The 19,607-nt window shown below is 47.6% G+C and overlaps 1 protein-coding gene across 1 annotated transcript in view; it reads left to right on the forward strand.

Annotated features, from left to right (window-relative positions):
* Positions 1–19,187, forward strand: part of ctbp2a (C-terminal binding protein 2a) — a 24,275-nt gene extending 5,088 nt beyond the window's left edge. Inside the window, exons 2-10 of the mRNA XM_068740924.1 lie at positions 12,679–12,833; positions 15,259–15,403; positions 16,175–16,381; positions 16,484–16,698; positions 17,508–17,638; positions 17,728–17,855; positions 17,952–18,072; positions 18,317–18,394; positions 19,088–19,187. Coding sequence (XP_068597025.1) covers positions 12,679–12,833; positions 15,259–15,403; positions 16,175–16,381; positions 16,484–16,698; positions 17,508–17,638; positions 17,728–17,855; positions 17,952–18,072; positions 18,317–18,383 — 1,169 coding nt within the window. The 3' untranslated portion in view covers positions 18,384–18,394; positions 19,088–19,187. The remainder of the gene's footprint in view (positions 1–12,678; positions 12,834–15,258; positions 15,404–16,174; positions 16,382–16,483; positions 16,699–17,507; positions 17,639–17,727; positions 17,856–17,951; positions 18,073–18,316; positions 18,395–19,087) is intronic.
* Positions 19,188–19,607: the final 420 nt, after the last annotated feature.

Raw genomic sequence — 19,607 nt, forward strand, 5'->3', positions numbered from 1 at the left:
CCCCTTTGTTGAAAATGTATCTTGGTATGAAATGATCTGGCTCTCCAGAGAGTAGACTGTGAGGGAGGGGGGGGGGGAGGGGGGGGGGGGGAGAGGCAATGGGAGAAATATGTTTCTAAACAAATGTCATATCCAGCTCAGCACATTCATTCATGACTGTGGTTGTGGGATACGGAGCCCGTCTGCAGGGGAAAGAGGGGAAATAAAAAAAGAGGAGAGATGTGAGCTATTTGGTGCCAAAGAGACGACACTACAGAGGCGAGAGAGAGAGAGGTGAGCAGGGAATGGGGTTAAATTCACGCAGGGCTGCTTTTGATTAGCCAGTGGAAGCGCGACTGCTTTAGCGGCTACGAGAGAAGTCTTAGAGGAATGACTAGAGAAGCCAAAAATGCAAAATTACACAAATTAAAATTGTGTCATGCCCCCTTGGAGCAAGCGAAAGAAGGGAGAGTTCAGGTTCAGTTGATTTGGTTTTTGCTTTATTGTGGAAAATGAAACTCCTTGTAAACCTCGGCCACCAGTGTCACAGTCGTCTATCTCTGCTTCATGGCCAAGTATTCTTCGTCACAACCATTTTCACATTTAAATGTCTTATTTCATTTCTAAACTGCTTCAAAGATATTGCATTTTCAATTAGCCGCACCAGCAGATGGTTTTTCCAGTAACGCCGTTTAAAAAGATAACTTGATATTTCCTCTGAGAGGGACTGACCTGTCTGGCAGGTCATTTTGTATTTCTTTGCATGTTTGTTTGTGTGCTGCATTTAGAATGGAAATAAAATACTGCTCAGCTGCTGCAACAACAACAAAAAAATACGACGGACCTTGAAAGTCTGACCATGAGGCAAAAGTTTCTTTCTGGCCAGTTTGTTGCATCAATTCAGAGAACCTTGAGGAGATTAGCTGCTGGTTAGTGGAGCAGATGGGAAAGGAGGATAGACAGGAGAAGACTCAAACATTTGCAGTTCAAGAAAAAATAGTAAAGTCAGGAAATAAGAACCTGAAAGCCCCTGACCTCCTTTGTTACCGCTTCCTTTCTTTCGCTTTTTTCCTCACCACTTCTTCTCCTCCTTTCTTCACTCCTATTCCACTCTTCTTTTTTTCGTTTCCTTTTTTTCCCCTCTCTCCTCCCCGCCCCTCATTTAGAGGTGCAGATGAATCTCATTGCTACACAGGGAAAATATAATGTATTTCTCAGCAGGCTGTCAGTCTTGTTCAGGATCACATGGGTTTGTAATTGGGATTGTGTTTCACAATGGGTAGAAAGTGTGTGTGTGTGTGTGTGTGTGTGTGTGTGTGTGTGTGCATGCACGTGTGTGAGCAGAGCAGTTGGATTTTTTTGTTTGTATTCACCTATCGGATCGGGCTAATGTTAATGTAGTGAGTTGTGCCACTATCAGGAAGCATACATGCAGCCTTCCTCCACTCCTCCTCTTCCTCCATCTCTACGTTGTTGCATTTGTTGCCTACCTGCAGCAGAATCGTCTCGCTGTTTTTTTGTGTGTTTTATTTTTTTGCCCCTTCTCCTTCCGCCAGTCCTAAAATCTCACAATCGAAAATCGTATTCATGCTCCGATCCTTTGGCAGCGGCGCATCATGTCGATCGCCAGAGGCAGATGGGACGAGGAATTTTAAGCACCAAATGATTCCGTAGACATGTTTGCAGTGCTCTCTCTCTCCATTCTCTCTCTCTCTTCTTCACTCCAGGTCTGATTTTATGTTACATGGTGTAGACAGACCTCTTCTCTGGAGCCCTATAAACACACTCGGCTGCTCGCAGTAGTCGTTCACTATAAAGTAACGGAAAACTGATAGTTGATAATCAGCACCTCCCTGAATAGCTGATATTCATATCTCTGAGTATCAACCAAAAATACGAATCAATTTTCACTAATCAACTACTAATTGATTCGTTTCTTCAGCTTTCTGATTTTGCATAGTGCTGGCAGACTTGGCGCGATGATGCGATTCTACTGCGCCTCATTTTTTTCTGTTAATTATTTGCAGAGTTCCCCGCCGGACGTTTGAATGGCTATTTATTGTCGACCTTGTGGTCGTAGTGTGTTCTTTTTTTTTTTTCTCATTTGTTTTCAGTAGTTGTGAACTAGTGGTGGTCGGACTGCACGACTATTCAGATTCAGATTCAGACAACTTTATTTATCCCAAGGGGCAATTCAGTTTAAGCAGTCTACCAGACCATACAATACAACCATAATAAAAAAAAAGAAAAAAAAAAGAAAAAGAAAAAGAAAATATATATATATATATTAAAAAAGACACTCAGTATATGGACAAATGCTCAGTAATGATGATTATAATGCGTCTTTCGAAGAGTTTAACAGCCTAATGGCAGAAGGAATGAACGACTTGGAGTAACGATTTGTTCTCCTACAGGGGGCGATAAAGCGGCGGCCTGAGGGCAGTAAGGCAAACTTGGAGACTACCAAGCTCGGGTAGAAATAAGAGTCAAACAATTCTTTGAATCGCTTCCGTTCGTCTGTATAGAAACGGCTTCATGAAATCAGATTTCAAATTGCTTCCATGGTGTTTCCCCACTGTTCGATGATTAATCGGTGCTTGTTAGCGACGTCATCTGGTTTAAGGTTTTCTGCTCTGACTGAAGAATAATTAGCCTTTACCACAACCCGCTTTTTTTTATCTTTTAAGGCACATAACTTTTCAATCTGCTTCTAGTCAAATCCTCATCATGAATCATTTAGTGGAAAAGCCACACCGCAGTGTTGCCCGTGAGCACGTTTTTGTTTGAAACCAAATAAATTACAAGAGAAAAAGGAGGACAGAAAACTCTCCAAGCTTTTTAAAAGGCAATTTGCAGTTTGCCACAGGTCGATACAGACGGGCTGTGCTTGAGACCACGGTCTAAGTGTGGAGGTGAGTGGATAGCTCTGTGTGGAAATTAATCTTAAAGGAGGTGGATTAACTTGAACAGTCTCGATTCAGATGCTGTCATTTTATGTCTTTGGATTTGTTTCTCTTTTCGATTATTTTTCAGAATTCGGACTAACTTTGTCATTTTTCTTTTGACCAGAATTTGCACAAATGGCTGGCTGTATTTCAAAGTTTTGTTTAACAGTCTAGCTTGAATTTCTACACATTGAACCAGGATCAGCCACTTTTCTCACGCTGTTAAAGTTGAAGTGTTGTATAGCTGTTTAATATGAAGGACAAAATACAAGTACAGTACAGTAATACTTCGACATACGAGTGGCAAACGTTTTGCTTTGAGACACGAGCATAAATTTGAGGTACTTCCAGATGCTGGCACTAAATGGCCGAGCGCTGCGAGCGCTCTTCACTAGTTTAGTTCAGGTCTTCAGCACCTTCCGTACTCGTCTCCTGCACGTCTCACGTGATGTGTTTCCGTTATTGACGTGATTTTGGGCTCTATCTGTGAGTGATGGGTCCAAAGAAAGCGAGTGGTGAGGATGGCATGAAATGATCCATCAACGTGACCGTGGTGTCCGCGTAAATCTTGGCACGCCGGTACGAGCGGAGTACATCGACGATATGTCGATACTCGTATGTCAGGGTATCACTGTATGTAAAATAAAAGCGGAAACGAGCTGACGTCTTAACCTTCGTAATGAAAATCCTTTTTCAAGCGCTCGGCCTAATCCTAGGGTGTGGCTAATCTGTTACCCCTGTGTTTGGGTTTTAATCTCAGGATCGGTCAGACCTTTCGAAGGCCACATGAATTGAACCACAGTTACAACTGCGTTGAGCGAGTAACGCACTTCCTGCTTGCGCTGATCCCCAGAGAGGAGGAGGAGGACGGCATGTGTTTGTGTGTCTAATAGAGGTGTACGCTATGAAAACACCGTACCCCCTTATTCTGGGGTGTTGTTGGTACGATAATTGGACAAAGTTTTATGTCCGACCATCTGTCGCTTTTCCTGTCATTGCCTCGGCAAGCGACTTTACCTCGGTTGATCTGCCGAGGGGAGCCAAACTGGCGAGGCCAGTGGCTGGTTATTTGCCTCCTGGTGCTATTTGCTCAGACCGGTACTTTAATCAGTCACACTAACATTAACTGGGTTGCAGTGACCGTGCGTGGCTTACCTGGGGCCCTGCTGCACGCACCCTTGATGATTTTGATTGGCTTTCGCAAAAGCAATTGGCTCCATAATGTCAGCTTGCACCCTTTTACACCATTGAGATGTCATCGGGGAGGCTGCATATCGTACAATGCTAGTCTTCAGACATCTTTACATGCAGGAATTCATTTGGAAGCTGCAGGATTCTCTCTTCACATTTGTGACATAATAGAGAATGCTCAAACCAGCCTCTACCTTTGTCCTTTTGTGGAACATCATCACCACGGGCGTTTGCGCAACATGACAGGTACCGATGCGAATGTCGAGCAACATGCCCGCTTTGAAGTCTATAAATAACAGACTCTGTATAGAACGGCGATACCAATCAACTTTCGGACCCGTGTGACAGGGAGTGGAGTGGGCAGGATCAAAATTGGAGACTGAGATTGTGAAGGAGAGTTTGTGGAGAAGAGGGAGTGAGAGAGTGGGGGGGTGGGGGGGGCTAAAGGGGCTGGCACTCTTAAAGGACCACCAGATCACAAATAATAAAACTGCAAGGCAGGGAGGGAGGGAGGGGAGGGTAAAAAGAGGGAAGGAAAATATGTTGAGCGAAAGGGAAGGTCGGGGAGAATAGAGAAGGGAATCGTGCGTGTGCCAGGAGCGCCGTGGCTGGTGTTCCTCACATTCTTTTTTTCCCCGTCGCTTTTATTTGCCTCTCTCTTTTCTTCTCTTGGGCACGGCCATCGCGCGGATCGTCTTTTTTCGTCTTTTCCCTTCCCGTCCGCGACCCTTCCTTCGCTCTCTCTCTCTCTCTCTCTTTCTGTCTTTCTGTGACTCGCAACAAAGGGCTGACTGAGTGAGCCTGACGTCTGAATGAATAGCCCAAACCTGCCATGAAGGGAGAGGAGAGGGTGACGGAGCGGGGAGGAAGGAGCTGAGGAGAAGCGATAGAAGTGATCTGGCTGAAGAGGCAGACGGGGGAGAACGCACTGAAGTGCTGATTGCCAGTTGAAGACGAGTTGAGATTCCATTTTTTTCCCCTCCCCCCCCCTTCTTGGAGATAAAAGGAGTTGCTTTAACCGCACAGGCAGTGGGGAGGGAGGGGGGGGACAATCATCATTCTTGCTCTCCTGTACACCCCCCCTCCCCTCTTGTCCATTGCTCTTCTGTGCCACCTTCTTTTTTTTTTTTTTTTTTACCCTTACCCTCCAGAGTACTCATCATCATCTGAAAAAGAAAAATGGAGGTTCTGGGGGTGAGGTGACGAAGGAGGACATTTGGAAACAAACAGTGAGAGAGTAAGAGAAGACGGGAGGGACACGGGAGGGACGCTGGAGGAGGAGGAGGTAGTGAGGAGAGGATAACCCCAGGGCATACTCTCTGAGAATCCCCTCAAACCCAATTTGTTTGTTTTTTTACCCCCCCCCCCCCAACTGCGTTTCCTCTGCCATGTGCAGCTCCTGATTTGAAGAATGTGGAGACCGCATTTTCCAGGCAAGGAGCATGTTTCCCATTGTCTTGTACAAATGTGTGTGCGTGTATTTCTCAAGAGTAATAATAAAAAGCTGTGTATGTGATGGAAAGAGATGGGGGGGGGGGGGGGGGGGGGGACTGGTTTCAAGGCCAATGAGCTTCTTATAGCTTTGCAATTAAGTGTCATGAATACTGTGTGTGTGTGTGTGTGTGTGTGTAACGATGCACAAATGCATTTGTGGCTTGCTGGTTTTCATTTAGAATTTTGACGCATGGCGTGCATTATACGCTGAAGATTTTTTTTTTTTTTTTACTGTAACCTAACTCGAATGCTTTCACAGCAGTCGAAGTTTCTCTTTAAACCACTGTCAGTTTGTTTTTCAAGTTCTTTATACTGTATTTGAGTCTGGGAAAAAAAGAGATCCATTGATAGCCAAATGATAAGGTAACATTCCACATTGTCAGAATAAATTATTTCGCTGATGCCAACCTTTCTCTTGAGCAAGATCCACTTCCTGGAATCTGAACCGCCGTCATTCAAGCGAGGTTGATCCACATCTTTCCGGCTAATCCTCACAAATCGGACGTCGGGCCGGCGGTGCCTTTATTTTGTTTTTGCTACGCTGCTTTTACGATTCCTTTTTCAGTCATGGAAACTTTGTGGTGTGGTGACCGAGCACGCTCTGCATGTATGTGCACAGGAAGTAGTTTATCCCACGGGGCTGCAAAAGGCACTGTATGTGTGGACTGCAGCGTTTTTTCTTGGGGGGGGGGGGGGGTCTATTTTGCAAAGTGAGTGCCGTCCTCAATAACATCTGCTCACACATCCTTCAAACAATCATAAAGATATAGTCGGAGTCGACACACAGGAGGTCGCCTTTGATTTCATGCTTCTTGATTTTGCATACATGGTTTGTAACTGTCCCCGGGTTCCCTTCGCTTGCTGATCTACCTTGCCTGCCAGGTTTGTGTGTGTGTGTGTTTAGGGGGGGGTTAAAGCTGGAGTGTATGGCCCACTGTTTATCAGCACTGACAGCTGCTTTTGTCTTAGGACCACGGTGGTTTTTCGGCCTCGCTAGCGAAGCACAAAGGACAACATTTAAAGGGGGGGGGGGACGACGACGACTGATGGACGCTCGTCTCTCTTACTGTGTCATGCATTTACCGCTGACACCACCTGTGATATCTTTACGTTGGAGAATGTTTTCCATTTTCCTCCTCTCCTCTTCAACTTGTAATTTAACCCCCCCCCCCGTTTATTTCCACCACCCTCCCTAACTCCCCCCCCCCCCCACCCCCTCTTGGCTGGGCATTTCTGTGGTGATAAGTTTGGAGGAGAGCAGCCAATGGGAGGACAATCAAGGCCTTTGTGTGTTCCACATAGTGGAAGAGAAGACAGGCCGGGGTGGCAGCGGTGCAGTCGGTCCGGCGGGGGCTTGGAGAGCGCAGGATGACCCTTCCTCTCTTTTAATACAGATGCCATGGGCCTGTAAACACACTCGAGAAAGTAGACACTCCCAAGAATGCCGGCTCCGGATCCAGTTAGGCACGCATGCACAGTTACGCTGTGACGTTGCTGCTTCGTGGTGGACGTAGCATTCAGGTGGACGTTCGGCAGCAACATGTAGAACAGAAGGGAACGCTGACCGCTGTGAACGCCCTTACACGTTTTATTCAACAATGGATATCATCTGTGGGAGTGTGTGAAGCCATCTGCACCCAAATCCTTACCGTTGGGCCAGAGCAAGTGCATTTGCGTTCCCGATGTCTTTCTGAGAAACACAGTTTGCCCCGCAGGGACCCCAACGGCGCTCCTGAAACCTCCATAATTGGGTTTCCAGGTTGGTGGGCCTGCGGTATCTTGGCTTTTTTGGAGGGCAGATTGGATGAAATCAAGCTTTTCATTTCTCGCTGCCGCACTTGCCACAATTAAAAGCAAACTGGGTTACTGCCCCCCTGCCCCAGCTAGTGAGTTGCTAGGTAACCAGAAGCAGCTGTTGGTGCTCAGCCCGTTGAGCCTGTTTTGGCCTCGCGTCAACTGCGGTGTAGTTTTCCCTAAAAGCTCGCTGCGAAGTTGGCGAATGCCAAATGGGGCCTGGATATCACACAAACAATCTTCCTCAAAACTCTTTTTAATTTTTTTTTTTTTTGCAGTGTTATTGTTCTGCTGATGTGGTGTGGGAGCCTCCACGGCATGAACTCGCCATTTCATCACCTTTCTAGCACCAGGGAAAAGGTGGTGGATTAAAAGTTTGCTGGACGAAGACGCCTGTAATTTAGAGCCTGGTTAGGATTCAACTGAGTCTTCAAAGTGTGCTGCTCCTCTGTGAGAAGAGGACACTAAAACCGTCTCAGGGGGCTATTAAGAGAGATTAGAGATGCCAGAGTACACAGTATAATTATTCCGGATATTATAATAGCTCAGGTAAGTTACTGTGACGCTGCAGTCCCAGAGTGGAGCATTTACCTTTCCAACTTCCAAATGAGAAAGTCTTTGTTAGCCAACCGAGGCCCAACGGAGATGCATGAAGCCACAACCCAGAGCGCAGAGTCCGTCGGAAAGCAGGCGAATAAAGATAACTGATGCAGCGTGATGGAATTAAAAAATCAAATTCAGGATTGTTTTCTAAACCCGAAGGGAGAAACGCAGGTTTTAGAGAAGGTTTATTTTCTTTCATTGATTGTTTTTGCTCTATTTAAAAAAATAAAATAAAATAATAATGTTCAAAAAATGAGCCCGCTCTCTGAAATCTGCCTCAGACGTTCTGGCATATTTGTGAGCTGCTTTTCTAAGATCTCCCTGGAATATTAGACATCCGCTTGAGTCACTAAAGAGAGACGTTCTCCTCGCTCTGCTTTTTGTCTTTGTTCGTGTTCAAAAATGTGATATTTCTGTTGTCAGGGTCCAAAAAGGCTTTTGAACATCTGTAATCCGTTTGTGGTTGAAAGTACGCTCCGCCAAAGGTTTTCATACTTCCTGCCCGCTCATCCAGTTTGTAATTAACGTCGGCTGAAGCATCAACCCGAGTCCATTCAAGCTTCCCTTGAGGGATCTAACAACACATAACCTCCACTGTTTAAGTGATCCGCTGTCACGCCGAACGCAGTTTAGATTTCGCTCTTCAAGCGGTTGACTTTCAGGCGATGCTGACAGCGGCAGAGCAACGAACACTTTGGGTACAATAACAGCAATTTTCGTTTTCTTTTTTTTTATCTGTAATGCTACCAGACAAAAATATCCGACTGCTTAATGTAATCCATCTTTAGTCGTGCTGCTTCTGCTGCTAGCACAGTTTACATAACAGCAAATAAGCACTTGAAAAATGGCTCCGCGGTGCATTTTGTGTCCCTCTTTTGAGTCAGTCTGGTTTTCTCTGCCTTGGCATTGTGTGGAATTGGGCTGGCTGTTGCTGCTGCTTCCTGGGGTTCAGCTTCTAGTTGCGGCTGCTGGTGGGGCAGTTGGAAAGCTGCTCCCCAGACTGAGACCAGCGGGTCATTACCGTCCATTACCAGCGACCTGATTGAGTAGAAGGCCGTTGTCACGTTATCAGTCAGAAATAATTTCATCGTCTTTGTTTTGTTGCAATTTATGGTCTCAGCATAATGTGTGTAGTTCGGTTTGTCATCTGAAATAAGCAGCCGCTAAGGTCGACGGCTACGGCGCCGTGCACATCCGACAGAATTCCGAAAATAACAAACAGAGGCAAGGTTCCCTTGATTATGTGACATGAATATGGATAAAGGCTCAGGTGTCGGCACAGGGCCTCTCCAGAGAGAGCCGTGTGCACGCAACACAGCGGTACAGTTAGTCCACAGCTGGGCCGTGGATCCAATCATTAAGGAACCAATCGGCTGTCTCATCTCACGGTTCGAGACGGAAAGGATCGGTCACGAACACAACTCGTGTTCCCGGACGGATTCATCATCGAGGTCAGATAACGAGACTGGGATGAACTCTGAAGTCGTCACGTAAGGCGGCCTTTGTTACGACGCGATGGTGTTGAACGAATCCGGAACCTTCAGTTCAGTTTCTCGAGCCCGCAACATTTAAATGACGAGAAAGAACCATGCCTTGTGAGCAGTTATTAAAATCTAACGACGCGTGAAGATGAATGTGGATCCACATGAGGCACAGTTCAACCCTGAACTAAGTGTGTTAGCGCCTTTTTTCTCAGTGCCCCTGGTCTGTTCTGTTCTTTATCTGTAAATACATTGAACTACTGAAGCTGGCATATTTTTTGTTTTTGTGTCGTTTTCCCAAAAAATGCTATATTACACAAGTTGACAAAAGTAAATTGAGATTTATCATTCATCTTCTCAAAAATAGCCTTTCGCGTCTCCGGGCCTCGTGAAAGGCCGGAGACGGGCTCGTCTAAAATGTTTGACCGTGAGTGAAAAGCTGCTGGTAGCGTTTTACTGCTCCACAATGAAGAGCTCTAAAAGAAGGTTATCAGCACGGGCACAGAAATCATCGGCTGCTCTCTCCCACGTCTCCAACACGCTGCGAACCGCTGCCTCTGCAGAGAACGCAGCGTCGCTAAAGGCCGTACTAAATATCTTATTGATAACATTTCACGCAGCCGAGGCGGCTATTCCTATATGAAAGCCTATAGCGTTGGCTTGACGTTTGCAGCCGTGCCATCCGTATACCGCTTCCAGCAGAGGTGAGGGCAGAGCGCTCTGCACAGACGCACTAAAACGCCATGACACCAACGACTTCAGATCAAAGCGCCGTTCAGGTTAAGATTCTCACGCTTGTTTGGATTTTAGCTTTAGCTGTAAAATAGAGTCGAAAAACTGGCAGTGTGGTGCAGCGTGTATTTGATAAGTTTAAATGTTGTTAGTGTTTAAAGACTTCAAGCGGTTTCATTCTTCTTTTTAAATAAAGTTTATTTTTTTTACAGATTTGAAACATTAACATTCGATTTAAAACGTAGCCAAAAAGAGCGAGATAAGACGGGACATTTTTTTGTTCCATCTTTTAAGTGCTTTAGATTCACCCCCAAATTATTTTCTGAGCTGAAGCAAAGCCAATCGTAGAAGAAGAAGAAGAAGAAGAAGAAGAGGAGCAAAGAAGAGAGAAGTAGAAACGGCGTCTCTGTGAACTCTTTCAAATTCAATCGGGGCGTGGCGGCACACGGGACGAGTGCACCTGCTTCAGAATGTCGTCTTTCATGTTGTCTGAAGCTCATCACTGATGATTATAATTGGTTGAAGATCGTCAGACTGAGACGTGCGTGTGTGTGTGTGTGTGTAAATCCCTGAAACTCATTGCCTTTGGCGTGACAGTCTCTGGAGGGATGAGGACAAAAGGCTTACAGTCTCGGTCAACAGCACCTTTCCAGCTACGCGTTCCTTATTCTTGGAGCGCACATTTCCCTCCACATCGCTCGACACAGAGCCGCTCGCATACGATGAAGGCACCGTCTGCTTTTCGTCGCCGCGCTGATCGATGGGAGGTTGAATTATTTCTGTCCAAAACCAACAGAATCGCTGTCCGGTATCCGACTCATTAAGACCTTGATGAACAGCCTTGTTAGCCGTTAATTATCTACACATTCATCATGCGTTAAATGCGGTGCCATGCTCTGCCTTATTAGGCGGCGGACAGTCTATTAGCCACCAGGAAATAATTAGCTGCATTTTGACCTGCTTTCTGCAAGTGATGCTTCTTTTTTTTTTCCGAGCAGGTGCTTCTGTTCTCTGTGTACAGCATGCATAAGTGATTATGTTTGCTGCTTGTCTCCACTTTCATCTGTGTGTGTGTGTGTGTGTGTGTGTGTGTGTGTGTGTGTGTGCGTGTGTGTGTTCTCCCTCGGTCAGTTTGAGATGTGATGCTGATGTAGAGGAACGAGGACAGCTGTGGAGCTACAGGTGTTTTTGTTTTTGGTTTATTATTTATGAAGAGTTTAGTGCTCAAAGTCTCCACTGGTCTGCTGCACCAGTGTCATGTCATCACCTTTTACAGCGGCCTGACATCATCGCTAACCCAGCAACCAATCAACATCACGTTCGGAATGAAATACCTTTCATACCATCGCCAAAATGAGCGAGTGGAGTTACCGTTGTCCGTCCATCCGTCCATGTGGGGACGTCTTGCTGACGGTTATTGTGGAGGAGCAGAGAGCGTCCTCTTCAATGCGACGGACCAGGAGCCTCCTGCTGCGGAGATGAGACGCCGCCACGTTTTCATGCACGTCTCGTTTCCCTTCCTCGTTCTATGCATGGGATTAGCTTAACGTACATATGTTAGCATGCTGCGGCTGCGTAGGTCACGCAAGCTGTCCTTGCTTCTCGAGACCGACGGAGCGGAGCCGGCTTGGATGTCCTTTGCAGCAGCGCAGATGTCACTAAATAAAATATTTCATAATCCTGCCCAAATCCTCTAATCACCATGACAACAGGCAGCACGGAGCCGGAGAGTGGCGGTGCTGTGCAGAGACCCCTCCTTTTCTTTTGCATCTCTTTAGTGGAATTCGGGTCCGTGCTCGTTTGACACGTGTTGGGGAAGAGAGCTCAGGTGCTGCCACGGCTGTGGTTTCCAGAAACCAGCTCTGGAAACCAGCTCTGGAAACCAGCTCTGGAAACCAGCTCTGGAAACCAGCTCTGGAAACCAGCTCTGGAAACCAGCTCTGGAAACCAGCTCTGGAAACCAGCTCTGGAAACCAGCTCTGGAAACCAGCTCTGGAAACCAGCTCTGGAAACCACAGCCGCTCAACAACGTGATGAGGAACACGGAAAGACCAGGAAGATCAAATCAAGAGATTTATTATTATCGTTGAACTGATTTCCTTTAACGTTTGAGCACGGCTGGCTTTCTTTAGGGAGGAACACACACACACACACACACACACACACACACTTACACACACACTCTGCAGCTTCTGTATGGTGATAGGATAATGGAGGTGATGACCTCATGGGGTGAAAGGACCTGTTGCCTGGTAACAGTGTGGATAACAGCAAGAGGGTTGTATTCATGTCACCAGAACAGTGTGTGTGTGTGTGTGTGTGTGTTGTCACGGTGATCACGGGCCTGGATGCATTTCCCACATTTCCCACAGTTTCTCCTGCAGTTCATTTGACTCTGTGCGCCTGACATAAATATTTAACTCCCCCCCCCCCCCCCCCCTCCCCTTTTCTCCCTGCAGGTATTCGGCCCCAGATTATGAACGGGCCCATGCACCCGCGCCCCCTGGTGGCGCTGCTGGATGGTCGCGACTGCACCGTGGAGATGCCGATCCTCAAGGATCTGGCCACGGTGGCTTTCTGCGACGCCCAGTCCACGCAGGAGATCCACGAAAAGGTGCGCACGTCTCCGTTCCCCTCCGTCATCCAACTGTTACCGGCTGCTGCTGACCTGGATCTCTAAGCTTCCTCAAAAGACTCATTATTCAAGAAAGCCATTCCAACAGTCTTTGTTTATGCACGTAATTAACTTAAATTAGTTCTTGTTGATTTTCTGTCAATTTTACGTTTCTTCTTTTTCATTTTTTTTTATGTCGCCTCGAGCCATCTGGTGCTTCTAGGCGTTAAGTATTGAGTGAATGCGCTTCAAATCTGCCTCACAGCTCTGCCAAGAAACGCACAAAAAGGGAAAATGAAGACTTAAAGCTGATTTGTCATGTGGTGAAGCAACACTTCTGCTGTTATCATCTCTCTCGCTCTCCTGATTCGGTAACAAAGCAAGACGGCGCAGAAAGGCAAGAGAAGAATACTTTCTGTCTGTTTGAATGATTTGAAACGCTTCTCGGTTTACGAGCAGACAGGAAATAAGGCGAAACGGTGCACGCTGTGTGTGTGTGTGTGTGTGTGTGAGTAGCCCGTGCTGCTGCTGGGGAAACACGAACGACAGACACACACACACACGAACTTTGAACCAAATCATTTCCTCCAGCTGAGTGCAGAAGAATAATCTTTCTCCTCCTCCTCTGTGATGTTCGACTCATATTCCAGCCGACTTGTTCCACTCTCCCAGTTCAGCTGTAATGGTTTCATCACTGACTGTAATCCCCCACTGGGCTCTGCTTTGTTAAACGAGGAGGAGGAGGAGGAGGAGGAGGAGGAGGAGGAGGCTGGTAATAGAAATGCAGTATAATTGTTTGGAGCCAGAGTGGGTGAAGCATTTGTCTTATTTTACTGCCGTTGCGCTGGAGCCAGTCGGTAGCAATTTTCCTATACAAGCTTGAGGGTTTCTGTTTTTACCATCGTGAAGAGAATGGGGGGGGGGGGCTCTTCTTCATCTCGGAACAATCCCCGCCGAAAAGCAGCTCCGTGTCAAATTCCCAGCACCTTTGCCGTTTTCATTTTATAGGTCGTCTGCAGCACTCGAACGAATTTAGAGGGTAACCGGAAGAAACGCAAATAAAACAGTGATTTCTTTGTCATTATCGTTGCGCCAGTCTGTTGCACGGCTTCCTGGCGCTCATTAATATGCAAACGCAAACCGTCGTGGCCAGAAAGATGCTCTCGTGGTTACATATTTCACATACTGAGCACCCATTAGGGAGAATGGATGCTGGCAGCGTTCCCACCACGGTAACTGCACAGCAGAGGATGCAGATGGGGCGCTGCACACACACACACACACACACACACACACATCTGCAATTTACAGTCGTGAAGCACTGTTTAAACACAATTATATAAACAAACTAAGCCAAAGAAAAAGGCCCACTCTTGTCTTTTTGCACGAACTGCCTGTCGGTGAGCAGATGCAGCCATTAGGCGTTTATCCCGTAAACTCAAGTTTTAATCTGAATTAATTTGCGCTTCTTGTGCAGACGGCAGTAAAGTAGTTTGATATTTTCTGAAGTGAGTTAGATGAGAGGATCAATGCCTCCCTTCGCGCTGAGCGTGCAGCGAGAGGCAGCGGGCGATTAGACGCGCAACCACTATGAAGCTCACAGCTCTGCAAACGTGACATTTCATACGTATAGATATAGAATCAGCCTCTGCTGCTGTTGTCGAAGGCTTTGCGTTTCCTTGCTGCGGGTCTGACGGTGTGGCGTTCCAGCTCCGACTGCAGACGACTCCTTAAACAAAAGAACACAATGCTAAACCCGTTGGCTCGCTTTTTCCACTCCACGTAAACTTTGCCCCCGTCTTGTTTTGTTTCCCCTGCTCTGATTGTGCGTCTTTTTCCAGCATCGTCTCCAGGCAAGCCTGGCAAAGCTCGCTTCACTCTTCTAATGAGATTAAAGCACGAGGAGCGCTTTGACCTGGAATTTAGCATCCATCTCCCAGTGTCGCTAGCGCCGATGAAAATGGAAATGCATGCCTCTGTTAATCTCGGAGGATTAGCTTAATTCAGTTAGTGGGTTGTACGTTTAAACCTGCTACTCGTGCTTTCTCGGGAGGAGCCGTCAATCTGCTTTATGGATCCCGCGTGCGTCCGCGCTGCCCTTGTTTGCCTACAGTCTGAATTGATTTTGATTTTGAGCGCCAGCGTTGCCAAGCACTCGTTATCAACACGCAGACCCGCCCGTGTTATTTTAGAGCGCATTTAAACGATCGATTTACATTTAAACGAAGAACAGCGGAAGGAAGCGTGGGTCCAGAAAAGAGCGTTCTGATTTACGCTGCCTGTGACGTGTAAACCATCAAATGTGAACGTCGGTGATGAGCGCAGATTCAAGTCATCCGTTTCCTCTCCGCCGCTAACGCAGGAGATGATAACATAATGACGCCTCCCCCTCCTCCTCCTCCTCCTCCTCTCTCGTGTCCCTCAGGTGCTGAATGAGGCGGTCGGGGCCATGATGTACCACACCATCACGCTAACCAGAGAGGACCTGGAGAAGTTCAAGGCCCTGCGCATCGTTATCCGCATCGGCAGCGGCTACGACAACATCGACATCAAGGCCGCCGGGGAGCTCGGTGAGACCGAAGGACGCGTGGAGACAAAAGTGGACGAGGACAGACGGGCTAAAAGGGAGAGACGAATGGAGGGCGGGTTCTCGTCTACGCATAACTTATTAATTTAAAAGTAAAGAAACGAAACACGAGTTATCTGTACTGTAGAGCGTAGACGTAACGATGCGTTCGTTTATTAATGCCGCCGGTGGTTAAACACGTCATCATTAGGAGTAATAACCGCACGTTGAGGCGGGAGAAACAGAATTTAACATCGACGGGAGACGTTCTTGCATGTTTTTTTTTAACCATCGCATAGCAACACTGGAGTATCAGAGCAAAAACAAAATTGACAACTGTGATCCTGTTATGCTGGAGACCAAGTGAAGAATGAGTGTTGTTGCAACCCCCTGTTGTTGGTCTAATTAGTAAATAGTAACACGAGATTAAACGGCTCAGCACAGCAGATTTTTGTTTTGCAGACACCGAATGTTTCATTTCCAAACTGCTGCCTTTATGAGAGCACATTTAAAAATCAGATGCGCTACCAAAGTTCATAAACTTTCTTGAGCAGGTAGTCGGTTATAAAGACGCAGCGTTTTTATTACGTACGAGGCCAAACCTGATTAACTTGCAAAATAAAAACCTGCAGCCGATTCAATTTAAAACCGTTAAAGTAATTATAAGCATTTATCAAATCTGTGAATCGACTCTTTTACTCGTCATTTGAAGCATTTATATCATTGCCATCGCTCAGGTTCCCCCCCCCCCCCCTCCTTTCTTATCTTCTTAAAGGCATTGCGGTGTGTAATATTCCCTCAGCGGCTGTCGAAGAAACCGCAGACTCAACACTTTGTCACATCCTCAACCTGTACCGCCGAAACACCTGGCTGTACCAGGCTCTCCGGGAGGGCACGCGGGTCCAGAGCGTGGAGCAGATCCGGGAGGTGGCGTCGGGGGCCGCCAGGATCCGAGGAGAGACCCTCGGTCTCATTGGATTCGGTGAGCTGCTCCAGAGTGTTCGGCTCAGTGTCGGAGTTGTGATTAAAGCAAAGCTCTGGATTGCCTCTTAACCCCCCCCACCTTTCCCCCCCACCCCCTCAGGTCGCTCAGGCCAGGCGGTGGCGATGCGGGCCAAGGCGTTCGGTTTCAACGTGATCTTCTACGACCCCTACCTCCAGGACGGCTTGGAGCGCTCGCTGGGCGTCCAGCGGGTCTACACGCTGCAGGACCTGCTCTACCAGAGCGACTGCGTCTCCCTGCACTGCAACCTGAACGAACACAACCACCACCTCATCAACGACTTCACCATCAAGCAGGTGGGGGGGCCTCGAGCGCTGCGGGAGGCAAAAGCACGTTAAACACGACCGGGGAAGCTGACGTAACGCGCAGTATGTCAGCCAACGGTAAAGCTCGAGCGGCCGAAGTTCTGGGGTCCCCTGAATGAGCAGGGGCAAAGAAACACTTTGTCGGGTCGGGGGTGAACGGAGGGGGAGGGGGGGGCATCTTTCTGGATTATAGTTTGTAGTTTTCTTCCAGCGCAGTCGTTGTGTTCTCATGACATGCTGACTTTTAAAAGTCTAAAAATATTCAATTCCATTGTCTGACCGGTGAAAATGAGTACCGGTACGTATATTCAGAGTTCACCTACCGGAACTGGAACTTGGAGCACAAACTACGTGTGAAAGAAACATTTTAGTCAAAAAAAAAAAGCAACATTTATTTGAACTGATATTAATCTGTGTGATGGAAACCTGCTTCGCTGTGAGACGAGTGGCAGGATTTTAGAATTTTAAACATTTAAAATCTATTCTGGACAAACTCGTTCTGGAATCTGAACTGAAATTTATTTTAAAATAAAATCTAAATAAACAGAATGCAACAAGAACAAAAATGTATCTTAAGACAAAAAAACAAACAAACTCCAATTGAATCTCGTCTTACAGCAGTGACTGCTGCCCCCTGGAGGACAGAAACGGAACTGCAGCTTGTGTTGTTGCTTTATTAGAAACTCGTCTTGTTTGACTGCTGCTTGAAATCTCTAACTGTCAATTAAACATATTACAAGTATTTTAGTGGGTTAGTAGTTTTCACGTATGTTGAAGCGTTAACTCCTGTGTGGTTGCAGATGCGTCAGGGAGCGTTCCTGGTCAACTCTGCCCGGGGCGGTCTGGTGGACGAGAAGGCTTTGGCTCAGGCCCTGAAGGAAGGCAGGATACGAGGAGCCGCTCTGGATGTTCATGAGTCCGAGCCGTTCAGGTTGTTACCGAGCAGCCTGACGCGGTTTCACCCGAATCCCCGATGAGGACGGTCGATCCCAACGAAACGTGTGTCTTCTGTTTCGCCAGTTTCTCCCAAGGCCCTCTAAAAGACGCCCCCAACCTGATCTGCACACCCCACACCGCCTGGTACAGCGAGCAGGCATCGCTGGAGATGAGGGAGGCCGCCGCCACGGAAATACGCAGAGCCATCACGGGTATGGAGGCGTCCATCTTTAGTCGCATGCAGCGCCGTCGTCTTAGTAACGACTCAACAAGCTCCGCCCTTTGCTCTCCCCCCCCCACAAACCCAGGCCGTATTCCTGACAGCCTCAGGAACTGCGTCAACAAAGAGTTCTTTGTTACCGCCGCACCCTGGGGCATGATGGAGCAGCAGCCTCAAATTCACCCCGAGATCAACGGCGCCACCTACAGGTAGGGCGGGGGGCGCGCGTGAAAGCGGAGCGCCATTCTCAGTGCACATGGGCTAATCCACATGTCCAGATGTTTCCTTGTCACAGTCCTGACTTTGTTTTTCTCATCTTAGGCCGGGCCCGAGTTTTTATTCGTGTTCTTAGACAGGGAACTCGGCCCAGATGGATTTAGCCCTGAAGTTTAGGCTCTTCGTTTCTCAGTCTCTATATTGTCTCAACCAGAATGAACTGCTTCTCTCACACAGCCGAGTGAACCAAACCATGGTACAGGCCATAGCAACGGGGGGATTGCAGGACAAATTATATACCTAATTCTCAACCAGGTAAATGAATGCTCCCACCGCCGGCCTGCAGGCCGGGCCGATTGAACGGCATCATGATTAAAAGCAATCCCAGTGAGAACTGTAGCCTTGTTGTTCCTGCTCCACGCTAACCCACAGCTGTACCCACTCTCACAGCATCTCACCTCCGCTGCAGCACACATTGTTGTAAAGTCGTCTGCGTGCCGTGAAAACGTTTCACGCAATTCCGTCATACTTTCTTGGGATTTGTTTTTTTTCTCCTCCTCATGCCCCCTAAGGGGCTCCGCAGCCTAGAAATGCGAACCCTGTTAGAGTATCGTCATGATGAAGGTGGAGGAAGAGGACACGGAGGTCTGTCACCGTGAGAAAGGAATTCACGTTTGTTTTTGTTTTTTTGGAGACTGGGATGAGGGCATCAAACAAACAACACGCCTGGAGTGTCTTAAGTTGTTTTGCTTTGCAGTAACAGTTTTCTTCTCCGCTTTTCCTCCAAATGAAAAAGGAAATCTGCCTCGTAGGGAGGCGATGCTGTCTGGGAAGACGAGTTTCCTCTCAAAAACAGATGTTTTTTTTTTTTTACAACCGGAAAAAGAAGCGATTGATCGTGTGAACGCGAGCCGGCCGCTGAGCAGCAGCGTACTCCAAAGTTGGAATCTCAATAGAAAAGGTGACTCGGCACTTTTCCTTCGCTGATTACGTCCTCTTCTCCTCTAGATTCCCTCCTGGTTTGGTGGGCGTGGCCCCCGGCGGGATTCCCGGACCTATGGAGGGGCTGATGCCTGGGGGGGTGCCCATCGCCCACACCTTACCCCCTGGTACGTACCCGTCTCAGGCCACCTCCCCCAACCAACCCTCCAAACATGGCGACCGCATGAGAGAGCACATGACCGAGCCGTAGGACCGCCGCTGCTGCAACCGAGGAAAGGGGCTGAAGCGGATACGAACCCAACATCCTACCAACTCACCCATCCGACCGCACGGCAGATTCCAGCCGCGGCGGCATCGCCCACGTTTCCTGTGTGTGTGTGTGTGTGTGTGTGAGAGCGCTCCGCCCGAGTGAGGGACAGTCGACGGGCTGCCGCACTGAGAGGGGAACTGACGGCGCTGGAGATCTGAGAACTCTCCTCACCTATATTTGCTTCTGATTTAAGTGGTATTTTTTTTTTTGTTTATCTTTATTTTCGAGTATACTTTAGGTAGAATCCTCCTCAACTCGTGGCTCTCGTTGACATTA

The sequence above is a fragment of the Brachionichthys hirsutus genome, chromosome 7 (genome assembly GCF_040956055.1).
Source record: "Brachionichthys hirsutus isolate HB-005 chromosome 7, CSIRO-AGI_Bhir_v1, whole genome shotgun sequence".
Lineage (NCBI taxonomy): Eukaryota > Metazoa > Chordata > Actinopteri > Lophiiformes > Brachionichthyidae > Brachionichthys > Brachionichthys hirsutus.